Consider the following 20,566-nt stretch of genomic DNA (forward strand, 5'->3'; position numbering starts at 1 on the left):
AATTAGCCATTATTTTCAAGTGTTTTTTTTTAGCCTTGATAAGTGGAATGGTCACTCATGAGTAAAATAAATGAAAGTTAAAATAAAACTGAAAGAACATCAATAAGTGTAAAATATTTTGTCTACCATAACTGAAATGATATTCCTATATTATTTTGTTTATTTCTAATACAAAATTATCGCATACCAAGCAAGACCCAATCCACAGTAGTATACTTCATCTGTTGTATGTTGCTGCTGTACTTAAAATATTTCCATTGTATGGGCGTTTGGTCCGAATCTACACCCTCGAACTGAAACATACTTCTCTAAGTGCGTTGATTAATGTAGTTTAAGATTATATCTGGTTATGGGGGTCTTTCTTGAAAACTCTCACAGGAGTTTGTGACATATTTCTATTCTATGGGCATCTAACATGAACAGAAATTCTCAATATTATTGTACCATCTTTGGACAGAGCAAATACTAGCTCTAAGGCCAAGAAAATGTGTTTTAATTCGAGTTTTATATTTGACACAACAGTGAGATCAGATTTTATTTAAAAAAAAAAAAAAAAAAACAGTTTGATCGATCCTGCCTTATAAAAAAAGTATGGAGAATAATGACCTGCACATAATATTGGCTTAGCATATTGCATTTGACTTACAAAGATTTGTGTTCATATAAAGTTCATATATTTATATATCATGTATTTAACAAAACTTTGCTGCAAAGGTACTAAGCCAATAGGCATTGTTTCGGTAGCACAACTATTGTAATATTTCAGCTTTAGACATACATGTACACAGATGTTTGAGAAATATGAATATCTTAATGATCATGTTTCTATTACATTTACAGGAATTAGCTTGTTCCATCACTCTCATAAAACCAAAATTGGATCTATTGCTTCTCTGAGTGTGATATCGATCTTGACTAGAATTGCTTTGACGCGTTATATACGAATGTTGTTTCAAAAGCAGACTTATTTCCCAAGTGGTTAGATTTGGAATTAAAAACATTTGCATACTTGTAAAAATGTGTAAGAAGAAGAAAAGGGAAAGACTGTTATTGCAGTCTGTGTTAATTGTTCAATAGAAATGGAGTTCTTAAAGCAAGAAAAAATACACAAGTTTGTGATGAAATTCCAAAGAATTATCAACAAATCAAATACACACTGAATATCTTATTCAAAGAAATATACTTTCATGTTGTCGTCAAACAAAATATTATCAATCATATCAGAGCTGTCTCCAAGATCTGCTTTCTTAAGCTAGCTGATCTGGAAGTTCAGGAAAATATCCTATCACTTCATCTTCTTGATGGTTTACCATTTTTTTTCTACCCTGGTGCTACCAGGCTGTTTAACTTGAAATGCACCAAACTTTTATGTTATTGGTTTTGTTTCCTTTCAAAAACTAAATCATATTCTGCAAAGTCAAAGGCAGAATCTACAATTTTCCTCTATAACCAAACCAAACATCATGAATAAATATTTAAGGTATGGTTAACTTGAAGGATAGTAATATTTTCCCAAATTACTCGATTTGGCATTAAATAGCCTAAAAAGGGCTGATATGCCATAAAACAAAGCCACCAACCTAGTTTTTTTTTTCTGCATCTTTCCATTATTCCTACCAGATGAGCAGACTAAATGTATAGACATTCAACATATTGTAATTTCAAAATAATGTAATTTCCTCTTTAAATTTATTAGAAATCAGTTGAGTTTATAGAACGGAATTGAAAAGACCGTGTATTGCTTTGATTAGACGTTCACCATCCATTCTCAAATGTAACGAATAAATGTTGTCAACCAATGAACTTTTATCAATTATATATATATATATATATATATATATATATATATATTAATGCATGTAGTATTTTATGTGTTAATATTAGAGTTCTTCAGATACACAAGTGTCTGCCATGCAATATTTTCTATTGTTGTCCTCATATATTTTTTTTTTTAATAAATATTCGCCCGATGTTTTTATTTGAACTTTATTTCCTTAGTATTCTGAATGTCCTAACTGATGTTTTGCCGAGTTTTTTCATTTTTTTTGTGATGGCAACTTATGTAACTTTTTAATATTTCACTCCATTTCGTTTAATCTAACGTTCTTGATTAATTCTGAGATTGTGCTTTGACAAGTTTATTTAGAATATATATATATATATATATATATATATATATATATATATATATATATATATATATATATAGATCCAGTGCTATGGAAAGGAATATATGCTAGATATATAGATATATCCTAGTATTCATTTCCATAGCATTGAATATATAGATATTTGATATAATAAAAAAATATAGATTTTTAATAAAAAAAATATGGTCAATAAGACTTTTATCCCATTAAAATAGGCAAAAGTTATAGCCTGTTGACTTGGAACAAATGCTTAATACGAAATTGATATGGTTAAATTTGTGCTCATTTTTTTGCATTAAATACTAATCTCTGTTAATCCCAAACTGTACACCAGAATGGATACCATGATACTTTTTTCGCTTCATCTTGTAATAATAAAATCCACACAAAATTTCAGCTAGATTGGCTCAGTAGTTTCCGAGAAGTGGAATGGACAGGCAAACAGACCGACTAAGATAAATATAATGGAGATGGTTTCGCAGATCGTGTTTCAGTCAAACATCATTCTTAGCTAAGGACATATTTGATTGAAACACAATTGAATTTTTTTGTAGTTATTCACAGTATTTATCTATCTATCTATCTATCTCTCTCTCTCTCTCTATATATATATATATATATATATATATATATAACTTTGATTTATCATAACACTTCACTTCATATTTATTATTAACCTATAATGTAATGAAGTATAATGATATATTGATGTGTAGTCATGTTTGTGTGCTGCTTATGTTTTGGAAGTATATCTAAACAGCCATTTTTTGTTATATTCACCCTCCACACACACACACACACAGATATATATATATATATATATATATATATATATATATATATATATCAACGTTTATATGCAATTTAAGTACTTGCGATAGTAATGACAATATATGTTTTTTGTTTGTTTTACTTAAAGATACCACATTAAAAGGAATAGACACAGAAGTATTTACTCATTTTGAAAATATTGGTCTTTTATTGATAACAGCATGCATAGAATTGTTTCAGCTCCCCTCCTGTGTTGGCATGCAAGTATATGATAGTTTGTAATTCCATGTCAACACGGAGGGGAGGAGAAGGCTGAAACAATTGTATACATGGTGTTTCAAATAAAAAATCAACATTTTGAAAATGAGTAAGTACTTGTGTGTCTATTTCTTTTTAAGGTGTATGTGTGTGTGTGTATATATATATATATATATATATATATATATATATATATATATATAAGAAAAGTAATTTCTGAGGTTTTCTTTGTTTCTTATAGTAATTATCACCTTTGCATGAGTGACATTTGTACTAACCAACAATGACAAGGATGTGTATTGTGTTTTAGAAGCCTTTTTTTTAATTTTTTTTTGTCCAGAATTCATTAATTCCTTTTCACCATTTCTTCATGCTGTCTGCTTTTGGTAATTCCACCATTGTTCATTCTAGAATGTTAGTCTTGGATGTTGTTCACTGAAGCGTTTCAGAGATTTCCTTCAGGACATTTTCTGAGATTAAGAACAAGAGAAGCACAAGTTTCTGTTTGCTTTTCAATTTTTTTTTCTTTCCTAGTTTCAATGGAATCCTTTTGTATTTGTAAATAAAACTAAGATCCATGGTCATCGTTGTAACACTTTGGTTCCAATATTGAGCTGGGTTGCAGTCACTTTTTTCTTCTGGCTTTCTGACCATTTGTCAGCAATGTTAGACAACTCTGTCTGTCTGTCTCTTTTTTTTACTAAGGAGTCACTACTTATTAAGGCCAAAAGGGCACTCGAGAACAAGGGTTAATGAGTAATGAAGTGACAACACTACAATGATTGTTAATGGTGAAAATTGGACAGAATTTAATTATAGGAATGGATCAACAAGTACCTGAAACCGGGAAACAACGCCATGGTATTGTGTTTCACAGATGGGTAGTTCTAGAAGAAAAACTTTGCTCATGGAATTTTTATTTAGGCACAGATTATTTCAGATACACAGCAATTCTGGCTTTACTAGTTATTGTGAATAGTATCAGAAAAGTTAATACTGGAATTCTTTATTGTGTTCTTAGGGTTGTATTTTAACCAACTTTTTTATATGAAAAAACAAAAACAAATATACTAAAAAAAAATTACACAGAATTGTTGCAAAAGTTGAAGCATATATGTAGGCTAATGATATTCTTTCCCACATTCATTGTCTATAAAAAATAACTATAGTTTAATTTTATTTTTTTAAGATCTATACATCAAATTTTGCTCAGTTTGTCTTCATAACTTGTTGATTACACTTAATTGACCTGATAAAAGTCTCTTGACAGTCTTTGGACTGGTTACAGGCCTTCGTCTTGGTCCTCAAAAACTCTGGTGATCCTGAGTTTTATCTTGTCGTTTATATTACAGTTGCATCTATCAGGATCTTGTTCCATCAAACCTGACATGTAAAGTCAAGGGGTCATATTGAGGCAAGCTGGAAGGCCAGATGACATACTGTCAACAAAGTTCTCTTACAGTCAGGTCTGAGACTTACAGCTTGTATTGCATAATGCTAAGTCTAATAGGCATATGTATGAACTATTTGATCCCAGATTTTCACTACCTCATCCAGAACGTTGATATAGCTATTCTATGTTCAACCATTAAGAAAGAAGTGGAGTGGCATTACGACATTGAAACCCATGGTTATTTCTGGAAACTTTGTCAGCATGATTCTTGACATGTCTTTGTATAAGGCAGAAACCACCTTCTGTTTTAGGGGTTAATCTTTTGGTTTTGACAGAAGTTTTTTCATTGAAGAATCACATTATCTGAATGTAAAAAGGCTGATGATTTTTAACTTGTATAAAAAAGTACAATGACTTGGACAAACTTTTGTAAATCGCTCTATGAAGAAAAATTGCAACGACCTGATACAAGCACGCCTTTTTTAATCAGATATTTCATTCAACTTTCTAATTGAATGCATCTTTTGTCATTGCTGTATCTTTTAACAAGAGATTGCAATAAAAAGAAACCAACCTAATTTAAATCCACTTGTGTCCAAGATTGATTTCCAAATAAATGAAAAGGTTCTCAGAATTTTATCATGAGAAAATACCAATCACTTTCTTTAAAAGTGCATGGATATATTAAACCGCTGTCATTCGTTGGGTGTTTGCCCATCCTCTATCCATTGTGTGGCCGGAAATGGACTTGGAGACAAGAGAAAGTTTTCACAAGAGATCATCTGAATGTGCTTTCACAAATATTGAGAGACATTGTAGATCAACTTGTTGACGTGACCACTCAATGTTGAACAGCTTCGAGATCATGAACTCTTTTGTGTTTCAGAATATTCTTGTAAACAATTTGGAAGATTGTGTAAAAAGCTTAAGAGCTTCTGCTAAAGATTTTTCTAGAAATTGTATCCATCTCAAAAGAGCTTAACAAAAGAAAAGGTGAAATTGAGATATAATAATAATAATAATAATAATAATAATAATAATAATAATGTGAAAGCATTAAATAATCATAGGAAAAATGCAATAATACGTGTACACACATTTTTTTCTATTACTTGTGGCATACAAATATTTTCTCACTACACACACAATCTCTCCAAATGTGTATTTGTGTGTGCGTGTGTATGTATATATATATATATATATATATATATATATATATATATATATACACACACACACACACACACACACATAAATACACATTTGGAGAGATTATATATATATATACACATGCACACACACACTCTGTCTACTTAGATATTATTGCAAATGTGTCGGCCAGTTTGTCTGGGTTTTTTTTTCATATGTATATATATATATATATATATATATATATATATATAGAGAGAGAGAGATGAATAATTGGTGTTTTTTTTTTTTTTATAGATGGCGAACTTGAAAAATATTGCAGAAAAAATATTTTTATTATACAAATATGTGGTTTATTCAAAAGATTAATTTTTGCCATTTATAATTTAAGTACAGTTTTGGACACATGGTCGTTGCAACTTGTGCATATATAGTATAATTTAGAGGTTCAATTTGCACAACTTTATGCATTAGATTAGGCTGTATTTTAGCAATAACAATTCAGACGTCTTTCAAATGGTCTATTGGGTCTGTTTTATCAGGGTAAAATATTGGACTTCACAGATACCCAAAGAAAATAATTTAATGCGGTTAAATCACATAAACGAAGTGACTAGTTAATAGGTCCATTTCTTGAAATTATTCGTTAATCAAATATTTCTCTTTCAGTAAATTGATTGTATTTGTTGCTGTGTTGCTGAAACCAGATGATTAATTGTCAAACCAAGCTGTACTCAAAGCAAACAATAGTTAGCAAATCTGCAATTAAAGAAAGTAGTGTTACTGATTTAAAGTTAACCAACTTTAAAAAGACATCATATATATATATATATATATATATATATATATATATATATATATATATATATATATATTAGTGTTGGAATGATTAATTTGAAAAAAAAAATCAGAACTTTTAGGGGTATCAGAATCGTAAAAATTAGTATCTACTTTCTGGTGTCTTTTTCTATTTAATTTTGTTAAAAGCAAAATCTTCCACTACTGATAGTAATGATAAAATAAATATTTATTGATTTTTAATTAGTAGTAAAACTAAAATCTATGGATCATCTGTTACAAGTGTATTTTTTTGATGCTTTAGAAAATATCTGCATATTTAGCATGTAATTGGGATAAAATAACTACTTCATAGTTAAATATTTATAGCTTTATAAAGAATCTGAATCCGTAATTGTATAGAAATTAGGAATTTAGTAAGTAATCGGTAATTGTATTGGAATCCTTCCATCACTAATATATAATATTTTGATTGCAGAAATTCCCCTCTAAACCAAAGTAGCGTAGGCTTGCAACAACAGATGCCACATACAAATTTATTATGTCTAGACTATTAGCCACTATCTTATATAACTTTAGAATGAAATTTTAGACACATTTAGTCGTTATAATAAAATCCTATATTTCATCCTAGGAGCAACACCATCACGAACATAGCATCTTTAGAAGAAGTAGTTCCTATTTTTCATCCTAAATATTAAATCCTCTTACTATCCCCAGTCAAGACCAGGAGGAAATATACACATTTTACAGATATTATGCTTGCACCCTTCGTAACTGGATCATAAACTCATAGACATAACATAATCTTTCCATTTCGCAATTCAAAAATAATAAATTCTCCCTTCTCAAATGCTGCCCATTCTCATTCGCTGAAAGCTGACGATTCAATTATTCCAGATTCCACATTTTAATACATAAACAAACGCATCAGAACTTTTCAAATATGGTGGCACTCTCTACAAGGCAATTGTTTTTAAAAAAATAAACCAAATACAAACATAATAACCGCTCATAAACAGGAAATTAAATACTTACACTTAGCTGTGCACACATTACCCCCTCCCCCCGAAAAACACATGTACAGATATCATTGTTTATTTTTTGATTGTGTAGTGGCTTAGCGAATCTTACATGATGGTATTTTTTGTTTTTCTTTTACTTTGTTTTATATCGGGACGTTTTGTTATTATATTTTTTATACTTTTTTTCACACTTACTTTCAATATGGGCGATTAAAATTATTTTCCTACGATTAGCTAGATTTCAATCATGTTACTTATCTTGTCTGCATAGGTTTTCAATTATGAGAGAAAGATAGAGCGAGTGAGAGAGAGAAAGAAGGAGTTGGGAAGAATATATACAGCGAGAAAGAGCGAGGAAATAAAAACTGGTGTAGATATTGTTCACTGTGAAATGTTTTTTTTCTTCAGCATAAAAAGAAATACAAAAAGCAAGCGAGAGAGAGAGGAAATAATTATATTTTAATTCATTATAGAGTCTATAGTATGTAGTACTGATTTCAAAAGTTAAAAAAAAAATGATTTGGGTGCCATCAGATAGAATTGAAACCAAAACATTTAGTGTTCCAGACACATTTGCTACTATTTGAGTTATTAACAGATAAGAAAGATTCAAAATTAAACCATTTCAAGCTATGAATGAATTTGTGCATGCGCAAAAGTAATAGAAATATGTTAGCAAATTGAAATGAATATTTTGCATTTCAACTTGCCAATATATTTCTGTACATGTTATCCATCCATCCAAACAAAGATTTTACTCATTATAAACCATTCTTGTGTATGATTACTATTTCCTATTAATTTCAGTCTTATGTGACCAGTAGTTTAACAGTTTATCGGTTAAATATTTTCACACACACACACACACATCTACTGTTTTATTTACGCATCATTAATCATTTTGTTTTCTTTTTATTTCAGTGACATTTTTGATGCCATGTTTCCTGTCCATAGACATGCTGGTGAAGTCATCATTCAACAAGGTAAGTTGGTTTTATACATGCACATACAGAAAAACAAACACAAAATTTAGAGTATCTTATTATAATGTGGTCTTGGTGTCTGTTTGTAATTAAGACGGTCACATTTCTTAAAAGTTATTATTTTCATTTGTTTTGGGCTATTATACTCATCAGAACCCCTCTGAAGAAGGTAGGAGAGTCCATTAACCAGAAGTTCAGATAAAAATAACCGTATTATGTAACAAGATAAATATCAGAACATCATCAAAATTTCCATTTTTGAAGAGCAAATTCTGATGGAAGAGCATATGATTGCCATTGCTGTAGACATGTTCTTACAACAGTTTGAACAATGGTTGGTATTCATTGCTAATGGAAATTTTATTATAGCAAAATTATATTTAGAATTACTTTATTTCAACTTTTGGAAGGTCAAATGCAATCATAAAAATAACTATTTGGTGTTGAATTATTTCATTATAGACATACTAGGATTACATAATTCAAGAATCTATGTATTTTTACAAAAGGTTATTTAAAGGAGCAGTTAACCATATTTTTTTTTTTTTTATTGCTATAGGATATAAATCTCGTGTGTGTATTTTTTTGTTTTTGTTTTTGGGAGAGGGACATTTTTATTTATCTATATATTTCTTTAGAGGATTAATTGCGGTTTTATAACCTTGTAATTCAAACTTAGGATTAATGGTAAAAAGAAAGGTTAACTGCCTTAGAAACTTTGCATTATAATTATGATTAAACTGAACTAGAGAGCTGGAAAAAATGTACTAAACTTGCTATATCTATGAAATGCAATCAATTTCAAGTCTAGCACTGTTAGGATAAGTTCATCTTCAGGGAGAATGTGTTGGTGATTGGGATGTTTACTACCTGCCTCTTCCATCTGTAAATCAGATACAAAGTAATTTTAATGCAAGCAAATGTGCATTTAGTAATCTCCCCTCTCCTTTCTGGACTTTGTTTTTTGATTCTGGCTTGTTAGATTTCGCTTTTATCACAAATGCCATCAATAATAATCTTTATGGGACCTTAAGTATGAGACTTCCGATATACAAAATAGTTTTAAATAGTAGGTTGATACAAAAAATAATGTTGTTTTTTGACGTTGAACTATATATATAAAACATTATTTTTGCACAAACCTAATAGGTATCCTTTCTAGATGAAATTCTCCCCACAAAAGGTTGATATGCCATTATAAACAAAAAAAATTAATTTTCTATTCCAAGAATAAAACAGGATTGAAAGTTTCAAATTTCAAGAGAAAGTTTATAATTTGTCCAGAAAAATGAAAATTGCATTAAAAAAAAAAAAAGAGAGATGTTTAATGCATTTGCGACGGAATTCTGTTTGCACAATTAAACAAAGTGATTTTACTTCCAACATTTTTGCATTACTGAAATAATCAATTTTAAGCATAAAAATAAAAAAATGTGATTTAAAAAAAAAATAATGTATTTTCTGAGCTTAATTTTACCTGAAGGAATTTTGAAAGTTGTGCTTTCTATGTCTATGCATAATTTTAAGGTGCGTTTCGATTTAGATGACATGCAATTTGTTATGGAGGCACGAATGGTACGATGGATGCTGATATTGACTATGAAACAATTCAAATGTAGTCAAATTCATTGTGTTCACTATCTAACTAATAAGTAAGTTAGAAACATTTCTCTTCCACCATGAACGAATAGCAACATGTTTAGTATGAATCATTTATAATGACTTGTTTCTTAAAATTAAATATCCACAAAATGTTTGATGTGTCATTAAACAGATAAACAAACCAATATGAGATTTGTAAGTTTTAACCTCTTATGGGCCATGTGGCTCCAATTTGAGAATAGTTTATTTGCAGTATTTTCTAGAATGTATCCGAATCCCTTTAATTTGATCTCTTAAATCTCCGAATGTATCAGAACCTCTTAAATTGTAAGCTCTGTTTAATTTCAGAAGAGTTTCCGATTGGTAGTTATTCTTGGAAATGAAGAATTTTTAGCTGTTCTGTACAGGTCCTGGATTTTATAATTTTTCAGACAAAGAGCACACAAAAAAATTATGTGCTAGAATACTAAAAAATTCAATATTTTTAGGTAGCAATTTTTGTTTCTGAATGGCTTCTGGCAGAACATAACTCAATTTGATTCGCCAGTTCCTATCGCCAGTGTCTATAAGTAGAATCTTCCAACTTTCAGTGACCATTAGTGAGGCAGATTGCTGAAACAATCTTTCACTTGGTGATATAAGCACCAAAATTGAAATTTGTCAAGTTTGCTTCTCCAGCCATCTTGAAACTGGCAGCCATCATAAATTTTCTGATGGCTAACGTTCTTTTCTTATATGTATGTTCTGAACGTCATTTGTGCCAATTTTGGTGCTTGCAGTATTAAGTGAAAGATTCTTATAGAATATTGAGATAACCTGCCCCACTACATATTGCAACACTAATCGTTGTTATTATACATTCCTCTCCATGGAAAAAAGGGTGTTTCAAAACGAACATCCAAAACTTTGTACGACTTATGTCTGTAACCAAACGTCTCCTACAAGTATTTATTTTCTAAAAGCAGACTTAGATTATTTATGTCATTGATGATTATGATTAGGGATATCCCAAATGATGTATACATTTTCTTTGAAAACTAAACCAGTCTAATGATGTTGATCCAGCAGTGAGAGCACAAGTACAGGCATAGAATCTAAAGATTAGATTTAAATAAGTCATACTAAGACAGATGTTCGTAATTTTGTTGGATAAGAAAAAAAAAAAAAAAAAAAAAAACGTAGTGTTAAGAATCATTCAGCAAAAGTAGAAGAAAGATGGAGGAAAGATGGAGGAAAAAAAAAGTATATATATTTTTATATATATATATATACAATATACTTGGTATCACATGGCAGGACAGAGTGAGTAATACTGATGTTCTGCAGAGAGCGGGCATCCCATCCATTTACTCCCTACTGCATGAGCGACGTCTTCGCTGGCTGGGCAATGTGCGCAGGATGGATGATGGGCGCATCCCTAAAGACCTTCTCTATGGCGAGCTTGCCTCAGGCTCAAGAAAGAGGGGGCGACCCCATCTTCGCTACAGGGATGTCTGCAAGCGTGACATGAAGGCTCTCTCGGTGGACAGGAATACATGGGAAGCCTCTGCAGCTGACAGAACTGCTTGGAGGAAAATGATATGCCAGGGGATTATCATCAGTGAGAGGACCCTCCATGTTGAAAATGCTGCAAAGAGAGCTAGGAGAAGAGCGAGTGTACAGGCGGAACAGCCGGACGAAGCAGCAAATTGCATAACAAACTTCGTATGTCAAGGCTGTGGCAGACTATGCAAATCAAGAATTGGTCTCTACAGTCACACAAAAGGATGCAAACAGGCAACATCTTAATACGGCGCTGATCCATAGTCGTTTCGACTGACGGATGCCACACATGTACATGTTCTGATGATTAGACATTCTATAGTTTAAATGTTCTTTTTTTCCCCTCATATTGGCCTATGGGTTTAATAGCAGGCTGAAGTGTAAGATGACTTTTCAACTGGGTTTGAATCTTTCGACCGGCAGTAATTATCATTTCCTACATTGAAGATTGCATAAGCATAAAGCATTAATGTTTGTACATAATAATATTATACACACACATATAATTAAATAATAATTATTCTTATATACATACAAACAATACAGTTTCATGCTTACGCAATCATCAGTGTAGGTGGTGATAATTTCTACAGGTTGGGAGATTCCAACCCAGCCGTGAAGCCGCCTTTGACTCCATTTGCTAAGCCTTTACCTCCGGACTACCCAACAATTGCCACGAGAATGAAGGGAAATAATCTATTATATAAATCTCACCTGTCTGTTTAAATGTATGTATGTTTGTATGTGTGCCTAAAACTTTTCTCAGACTGGGTCGAAACTAGTATCGTCTGAATGGGTGGTGTCTCGGTCGAATAATATGTGGAAATTAGAAAAAAAAAACGGTCAATTATTTCCTATAGAAATAAAGGTCCGTAATTATTGAGCGTAGCAAAAAATCATTCCTCATGACAATTTAACCAAACACTCATGCGTGAAAAACGTTCTTTCTTGAATTAGTTTAAATAGACAAAAAATGTTACTTCACTGACGAGATCGTAGAGTAGTCGTTATAGTGACAGCATCGTTGTCTTAAGGTGGCACGTTCGCGCCGACATATTGGACATTTTTTTTTTCGATTTTTAAAGTTTTAATATTTAAACAGGGTTATTTATGCCATTTTTTTTGTTCGCTTATTTTTTATTTTTCCTTTTTTTTATTTTTCCATCATGTTCGCTGTTTTTTTGTTTTTGTTTTTCAGATTTTTTAAAAAAGTTTTAACATTTAAACAGGATTATTTATGCCATTTTTTTCGTTCGCTTATTCTTTATTTTCCCTTTTATTATTGTTTTGACCCCCCTCACACACACACACACACACACACACACACACACACACACACACACACCGCACCTCACCACACCTGGGCAACACCGAGTACCCCCGCTAGTAAATGTACACAAAATGTTTACTGTATTAGGAAGAAGAGATTTTATGTTTCCAAATTTATGAGATAAAAAAGATAATTTGTGTAATTTGGATTATACAGACTATTATTATCATGTTGATTGTTATTTTCACAATGTTTTGGTTGATGTAACCTTGGAAATCGTTGTCAAACTCTGGAAATTATGCAATATTTCAAGCTGGACCTTTTATTTAATCTATGGTGTTGGGTCTCGATTATTTTTGTTCTATAAAGTAACTCTTATTTGGGTCTTAGTGAAAACTGAAACTTTGATCTCTGTTGATAACTGTCACAATTGATTATTATTCACAATCTTTATCTGTTGCGCCATGGATCTATATGGATAATAACATCCACGATGATAATACTAGTGCGAATAATAAAAATAACGCAGGTGACGAATAATTGTTTTAAATTATATACTTTACTGGAGAAAACCACTGTTTAATATTAAAGCAGCAGCTCAAATCTGTGCCATCTTTTCTCTGTTAATTTGCTGCTGCATAAAATACCAATTAAAATTCTTTGTATTCACTTTCTGCCATTTGCAATTCAGCTCAGTAATCTAAGTCCTGTGATTCAAGCCAGATTCCAATTTGAAATATTATTTTTTTTTCGATGTCACATGCTTTATTATTACTGTCATGTCCATGTTGCCATCTCAACCAACTCACAGCTGACATGATTACAGTCACTTTCCCTCCCCCTCTCTCTTTTAATTTATCAACATCTGTGTTGAATCCTGTCCCAAAAAGACACAAATTCCATCCAAACTTTTTTTTTTCTTTAACATTAATCATAGTTAGACTATATAATAATATGCTTGTATTTTTGCTTCCGTCAAAGATGAAATGCAAAAAAGAAATCGAGAAATATTTGATTTTGCAGAATATCATTCATTTTGGCTTTACCCGTTTTAAAATGAATTGTTTCATAATCCACTAAAAGATCATAGTTTTGCAATAAAATCGATAGGACGTTTTACAAAATGTTGAAATTTACATCCCATAAACACTTTCGAGTATTGTTTTTTTTTTGTATTACTCTATGACGATAAAGATGGAATAGGAGTTTATATTTTTTCAAGTATATTAGAAAAAGTAAGCTTTACAGTCATTTACCTACGTTGTGGCACCAGGTAATCTCAAATGTCACAACATTACATGAGGAATTTTTCTAGCTCCAACATATTGCCTATTGTTGTTTCATTGATACAAATCTTGTCAATAGCTGTGTTGTTAGTTGATATAATTGGTCTTCATAGGAATCCTAACACTGGCCGTGAGTCTAGTATTCATCAGAATTGCTGGAATGTCCAGTGCTTTTTTTCTTCTTGCAGCTGTAATAACCATTATGTTAAAGAAATACATATTCATCTGACGTTTTCTGCTGTGCCTATTTTTTTTATCAATATACTAGCTGGCAACCCGACATTGCCTGGTCATACAACACACTTAAACAGATATTTTAATTTATGCAGATTTAGTATATATTATTATAGAATCAATCTTCTATTGATTATTATATATTACAAGAAATAATTTTCCCGGTGGATTAATATGCAAAATAATAAATAAAAAATGTCATTCATCAAATTCCGTCTGTGTTTGTTTACAATATCACGTCAGCTGATATTTGGGCTTGATGATGAATGCCCTGTAAAAGTCACTTCTGATTAATGTTTAATTTAAAAATATGGAAACAAAGAAATGATTTGTGGCGATTTTAAATGGTACCTCTTCTTTTATCATAAATCAAACTAATTAATAAGAAAAAATTAAAATAAAATAATGAGGTACACTCGGGCTTAAACAGGGGATCATTCAATCTGTAGTCAGATGCTCTACCACTAAACTGTATCTTCAGATTATAACAAATGTGTTTTGTTGTTTTTAAGAAGAAATGGTTTGTTGAAATTTTCTCGCTTGGCTGGTGTAACATAAAATATTCCCCTGTAAAACTGTAAAAGTTATTCTTTCTTAATCTATAAGAGAGAAAAGCTATTTTTAAGATCAGATCTTTTCGATTTTAAATACTTATCAGATGAATCTCTGCATAAAAGATATCTAAAAACACTGCCAGACATATAAATTAGCTTTATGTGAAATTTGCGAAAGCTAGGCTCAGCCGTTTCGGAACCTATGAGGAAGGAATGCATGTACACACACACACAGTGACTTTTATATAATAGTAGAGATTAGTTCATATCACATGAAGAATTCAGCAAGATTCTTGCTAAGTATTAACCTCTCCCCATAGTAAAAAAAAAAAAAAAAAAACTATGTTCATTCAATTTAGTGTTCGACAATCAAAAAAGGATTTTACTTTTTTTTACTTTTTTTTTCTTTTTTTTTTTAGTAGATCGACTTCCTGTTCATGACTTCTCTGAAAATGTTGACTTATTATTTTTAAATTTTAACTTCTAATGCAAAATCTTCATGTGAAAAATTCCCGTTTGTAACATACACGCATCCAAATATTTTTACAAGTATTCTTCTTCAACACTTAAAGGGGGTTGATCATAGTCGAGGGCAATCAGAAAGATCCCTTTTCATTGGCTACGACACCAAAATATAGGAGAGTGTCTTTTTTACAGATTACTTCACTTAGCCTTGATTTTCACCTTATGATGTTCAGTATTTAGCAAGGGGGCATTATGTACCATTTTTTTTTAAATCTTTGGAATGGCTTTACAGAGGATTGAACTCCCATCTCCCAGCCCATTATAAAACATTCTATTAATTTTGCTAAATGATCTTAAAAGCGAGGTGATATTCTGGTCATCTTCAAGTTCAACGTGAACAAGTTCCTGATGAGCCATAAGTAATCCAATTTACCAAATTTCCACTAATAACAATTACTATATTGTCCCATTGACTCATTAACCCTTATCCTCGAGTGGCCTCCGGACCTAGATAAGTGATGACTCCTTTGTAAATAAAAAAATAAAAAATGCCAGAAAACCAACCTTATTTGTAGAGTTTCCAATGATTACATTTTCATTTATGTTTATTAATTTAGGTGTAAAAACCCTTCAGCAGTCGTTGCAGATTTGAGATTTTTGTTTTTGTCACTTTTCCCCAGAGGCACTTTGAAGAAAACCATGTCTCAAATGAGGCTATTCAAGCATTCATTTTCTGTCTTTTCATTTTAATTAATATTCATCTTTTCGCCTTTCTTCTCATCTCATTTACTTTACTAGTAATATATTAATCCCTTCTTAAGGGGGGGGGATAATGAATTTAAAATCCAGAAATCAATAATTATTCAGAATTAATGATCCCCCCCCCCTTCTTTGCCTTTCCAATGACAATTGCTGGCAAAGCTGGTAAAGATACGGTTCTATGGCAACAGTATTTTAAATTTGTTTCTCATTATTGGAACTGCAAGTAAAGCAACAACGAAAATATTAATAACTAGCAGGACCCGTTAACTGGCATTGCTCGGTGGAAACATGCCCCTCTCCTCTCATAGAAAAATTGAAGTATAAAAAAATGAGAAAAATTAAAGCTGTTGTTGTCGCCCAACACCCACCTTCCTCTTGTTTTCTCAGTATAATTGTAGGCAAAAAAGAAAAAAAACCAATGATATCCATAAATTGTATTTTATTTTACAGATTTTTTTTGTAGGGAGGGTAGTTCACATAAATGTGAGGTTATAAATACGTAACTTTATGATCATGAGTGTTTAATAATTTTGTATTTGGTTTAATATTCATAAAACTATTGTTTCGTGTAGAGAGAGTGGCCATATTTGTAAAGGTCTGATGTGTTCATTTTTTGTAAGAAGGTGTTAATTCTATAATAATAATAATAGATTATTATGTTCTCAGCCAATGTTAGAATGTTAATAGAGGGAAATTATTATTTTTTGAATCGGAAAGTGGAAAGGTAATTGTATGCCTATGAGTGTATGATCCAATTAAGAAGGGTATCAGAGTAATATAGTTATGTGTATATATCTTCCCAGTCTTGACTAGGGGTGGTGGGAGGACTTTAGATTTAGAAAGAAAAATAGGAACTACTTCCTCTAAAGATTTCAGTGATCATGATGTTTCTCCTAGGATGTAATGTCGGATTTAATTATAGCAAATAAATGTGTATAAAATGGCATTCTAAAGTTACATAAGATGGTGGGTAAAAGTTTAGACATAATAAATTTGTATGTGGCATCTGTTATTGCAAACCTACAGTAAATTGGTCCAGAGGGGAATTTTTGCAATCATTTTATTATAAAGTAGTAGATTTAGAAAACCCTATATTTACACACACACAACTCGCATATTTATATAATTATAAAACTCTTTAGAACGTTCGAGCTTTCTTGCTTCTTGTCTTTCACAATCGGGCAAATCCATCTTGTACAAAAGGGATGATAGGTGAATCATTTCCTGGAAATATACTCGGTTTGTATATACCAATCGTAATGGATTAAAAAAATCCTTCTCCTAGATAAAGTTTTTTCTAATGAAAAAGATCTTTTTTTTATATAAATTTTGTAAATTTTGAAAAAGTTCAAGCTCAATGAATGCCTTTTTATTGGGTTCCAGAGCATATATAGTTTATAATAATCCACCAAGTTCCAAACATCAAGTTTTCTCAGTTGATCATTTATTACTTTTCAAAAAGCATTGATTACAATATTGTTTCGTATTTCAACTAACAAGTCTGCAAAATTATGTTAAAGCTGCATATTTAGTCACATACTCATCAGATGTTTACCTTAAAAAACTTATACATGTACAGTGCCGGTAAAAAGAAACTCTGCACTTGTAATTTTTTCAAAAACTGCAAATTTAAGCTAAATTTAATGTAACTGTTTAAACAATCTATACCTCATTTGAATCGCCTTTTATTCCTCTATCATTTTATCTGTTCATATTTGACTTTTAATTGAAATATTCTAGTTTTCACGTCAATTTACAAAAATAACTTCAAATTGAGGAGGCAAAAAGAAAGTCTGCAGCAACAAATTCACTTAAAACCAGCTTAAATTATTGACCCTAAATCTGTTTAAAATATCCACCAACAGGCAACAAAGCATCTCTAGTCGTAATTGTTGTTGTTCCAGGTTATACAGTGTAACATTTAGTCCATATGCCACGACTTTCTCTTAGTGATCGTCAAAAGCTTGTTAATCTCCACCTTGCTGGTTTATCTAATCGAGAAATCGGCCGCAGATTGAAATGTGATGAGAAAATGGTATGAAAGACTGTGCAAAAGCACCAAAACACCAGCAGTGTTCGTGATTCCACTAAATCTGGTCGTACTAGAGTTACTTCTTTTGTGCTACCAGATCAGGCTGTCTAGTGTCTTCTTGAGATGAAATGCACCTACATTAAACTTCTGTTTTTGTTTTCTATTCTCTTTTGTAAAACTTAATTATGTTCTGCAAAAACAACAGCCCCTTTTCCCTTCCTGTTTCCCCTTCCTTTTTTTTTTCCTTCCCTACTTCCCAACCTGGTCGGTGGGGCATTAGAATACACCGACTGCCCCCCTGCAGAGAGTAAAAACCTCTCAAAGGGGCCACCTGTTGGCCGTAGATGGCGACCCGTAATGACCCGGAAAAGGATCCTGGTGGCTGAGCAACTGATATCTAGGGAAATTAAAGATATCAGTTGCAACACTCCACTTTGGCCTTATACAAGGCTAGATGGGCGGTCGGAGGGGCCTGATCCGATCAATCGGCTAGTTACGTCAAGCCCCAACATATCTTCTACTTTTCTATCAATTTCCTCTAAACCGTAACAAATACAGTTCTAGTTGGAACATGTATACTGTTTATGTAGCCCTGGCATGACAAGGCGAATGAGTTTCCCCCTTAACATGCCCCAATATTGGACTCCGAGGTGGGTGGGGAGCATAAACAATGAATTTAATATATTTATATATATATATATATATATATATATATATGACCAATAATAAAAACTTCAAGCGCCAACACGTCAACTCGGATAGTTCAGATAATGAACTATATCAAACATCCTCAAAATTTATTGTATTGGAATCCACCAAAGAAACCAAAATAACTGACTTATCACCGTTTATTATACATAAAATTATATCGGCATATATTACACCCCAAAAATGTAAAAACTTTAAAAAATGAAACCCTACTGGTGGAAGTGGAAAGAGAAAAACATGCCACTTTTCTCCTAGGAATGAAAACTTTCTACAACATAAATATCAAAACTTATCCACACAAGAATCTGAATACATCCAAAGGTGTAGTAAAATCGAAAGACCTCCCAATGTGCACTACTGAAGAAATAACAAAAGAACTTAAAAACCAAGGAGTAATAAACGTTAAAAGAATTACAATAAAAAAAGAGAATCAGACTATACATACGAACACTTACATTATGCAGTTCGATAGACCCACTATCCCAAAAGAAATCAAAATTGGGTTCAACGTTGAAAAAGTTGAACCCTTTATACCAAACCCACTTTGGTGCTTTAAATGCTAGAAGTTTGGGCACCATGAGGATGCATGTAGGGGACAAGCAGAGTGAAGCAGATGTGGCCAGAGAGATCCAGACCACACTGTCAATGACTGCAATCTTGATTGCAAATGTGTAAATTGTGGAGAAAATCATCCTGCTTATGCTAAAGCATGCAGAATCTGGAAGAAAGAAAAGGAAGTAGTGTCAATAAAACATACCAAAAACATTTCCTTCCTTGAAGCCAGGAAAATAGTTGATGGATACATGAAGGAAAAGACGTACTCTCAAGTCACCTCAAGTTGTATATCATCCAACATCACTAACCAAGACTCCAAATACGAAATACTAATAAGCAAATTGTTACAATTGGGACCAAACGACTGGCCCAAATTTATAAATGAAATCAAACCAAACATATCATCAAGAATTAATCATCCCATTAAATCATTAACTAATGTTACCAATAAAACAAATTCTCAACCAAAATAAGAACATCCAAGAAAACAAAGTCGATCAAAAGAATAAATCATCAGTACGTTGTGCTGATGCTGAAAAAGACGAAACTAAGGAAAAACAAAATCAGTTAAAAGGAAGACCACACAGGTCACCAATACATCTTCCCCATGGTGAAAAAACACACTTGAAAAACAAACAAAAAATCCATCTACCAAAAAACAAAATAATATAAAGAAATTACCACAAACAGAAGCCACTACTACTACTACAAATAGATTTACGGAATTAGAAGACATGGAAACTGAAGTTACTCCTCAAACCAAAAAAAAAATCCTCATGAATTACAAGAAAATCCAATGGAATTGCCGTGGATTGAAGGCAAATTACAATGAAATTTTATTGTTGCAAACCAAATTTAATCCTTTGGTTATTTATCTCCAAGAAACCTTCCTAAAGAATGAGGACAATTTGAATATAAAATCAACAATATAACTACATTCATAATACAGAACTTAATTATACTGTAACCCTTTTCCCCCTCCCATTGCAAAACCCAATAATATTCTGCAAGGCAGGGAACAAAAATGAC

General features: G+C 31.7%; 1 protein-coding gene across 3 annotated transcripts in view; it reads left to right on the forward strand.

The window, feature by feature from the left end:
- LOC145284498 (cAMP-dependent protein kinase regulatory subunit) overlaps positions 1-20,566 on the forward strand; it is a 611,528-nt gene that overhangs the window by 508,414 nt on the left and 82,548 nt on the right. For all 3 annotated transcript variants that reach the window (XM_080133376.1, XM_080133374.1, XM_080133375.1), the window contains exon 4: positions 8,466-8,527. In XM_080133376.1, the coding sequence (XP_079989502.1) occupies positions 8,466-8,527 (62 nt within the window). The remainder of the gene's footprint in view (positions 1-8,465; positions 8,528-20,566) is intronic.

Source organism: Euprymna scolopes, chromosome 9 (assembly GCF_053919585.1).
Source record: "Euprymna scolopes isolate OS-2025 chromosome 9, ASM5391958v1, whole genome shotgun sequence".
Taxonomy (NCBI): Eukaryota; Metazoa; Mollusca; class Cephalopoda; order Sepiida; family Sepiolidae; genus Euprymna; species Euprymna scolopes.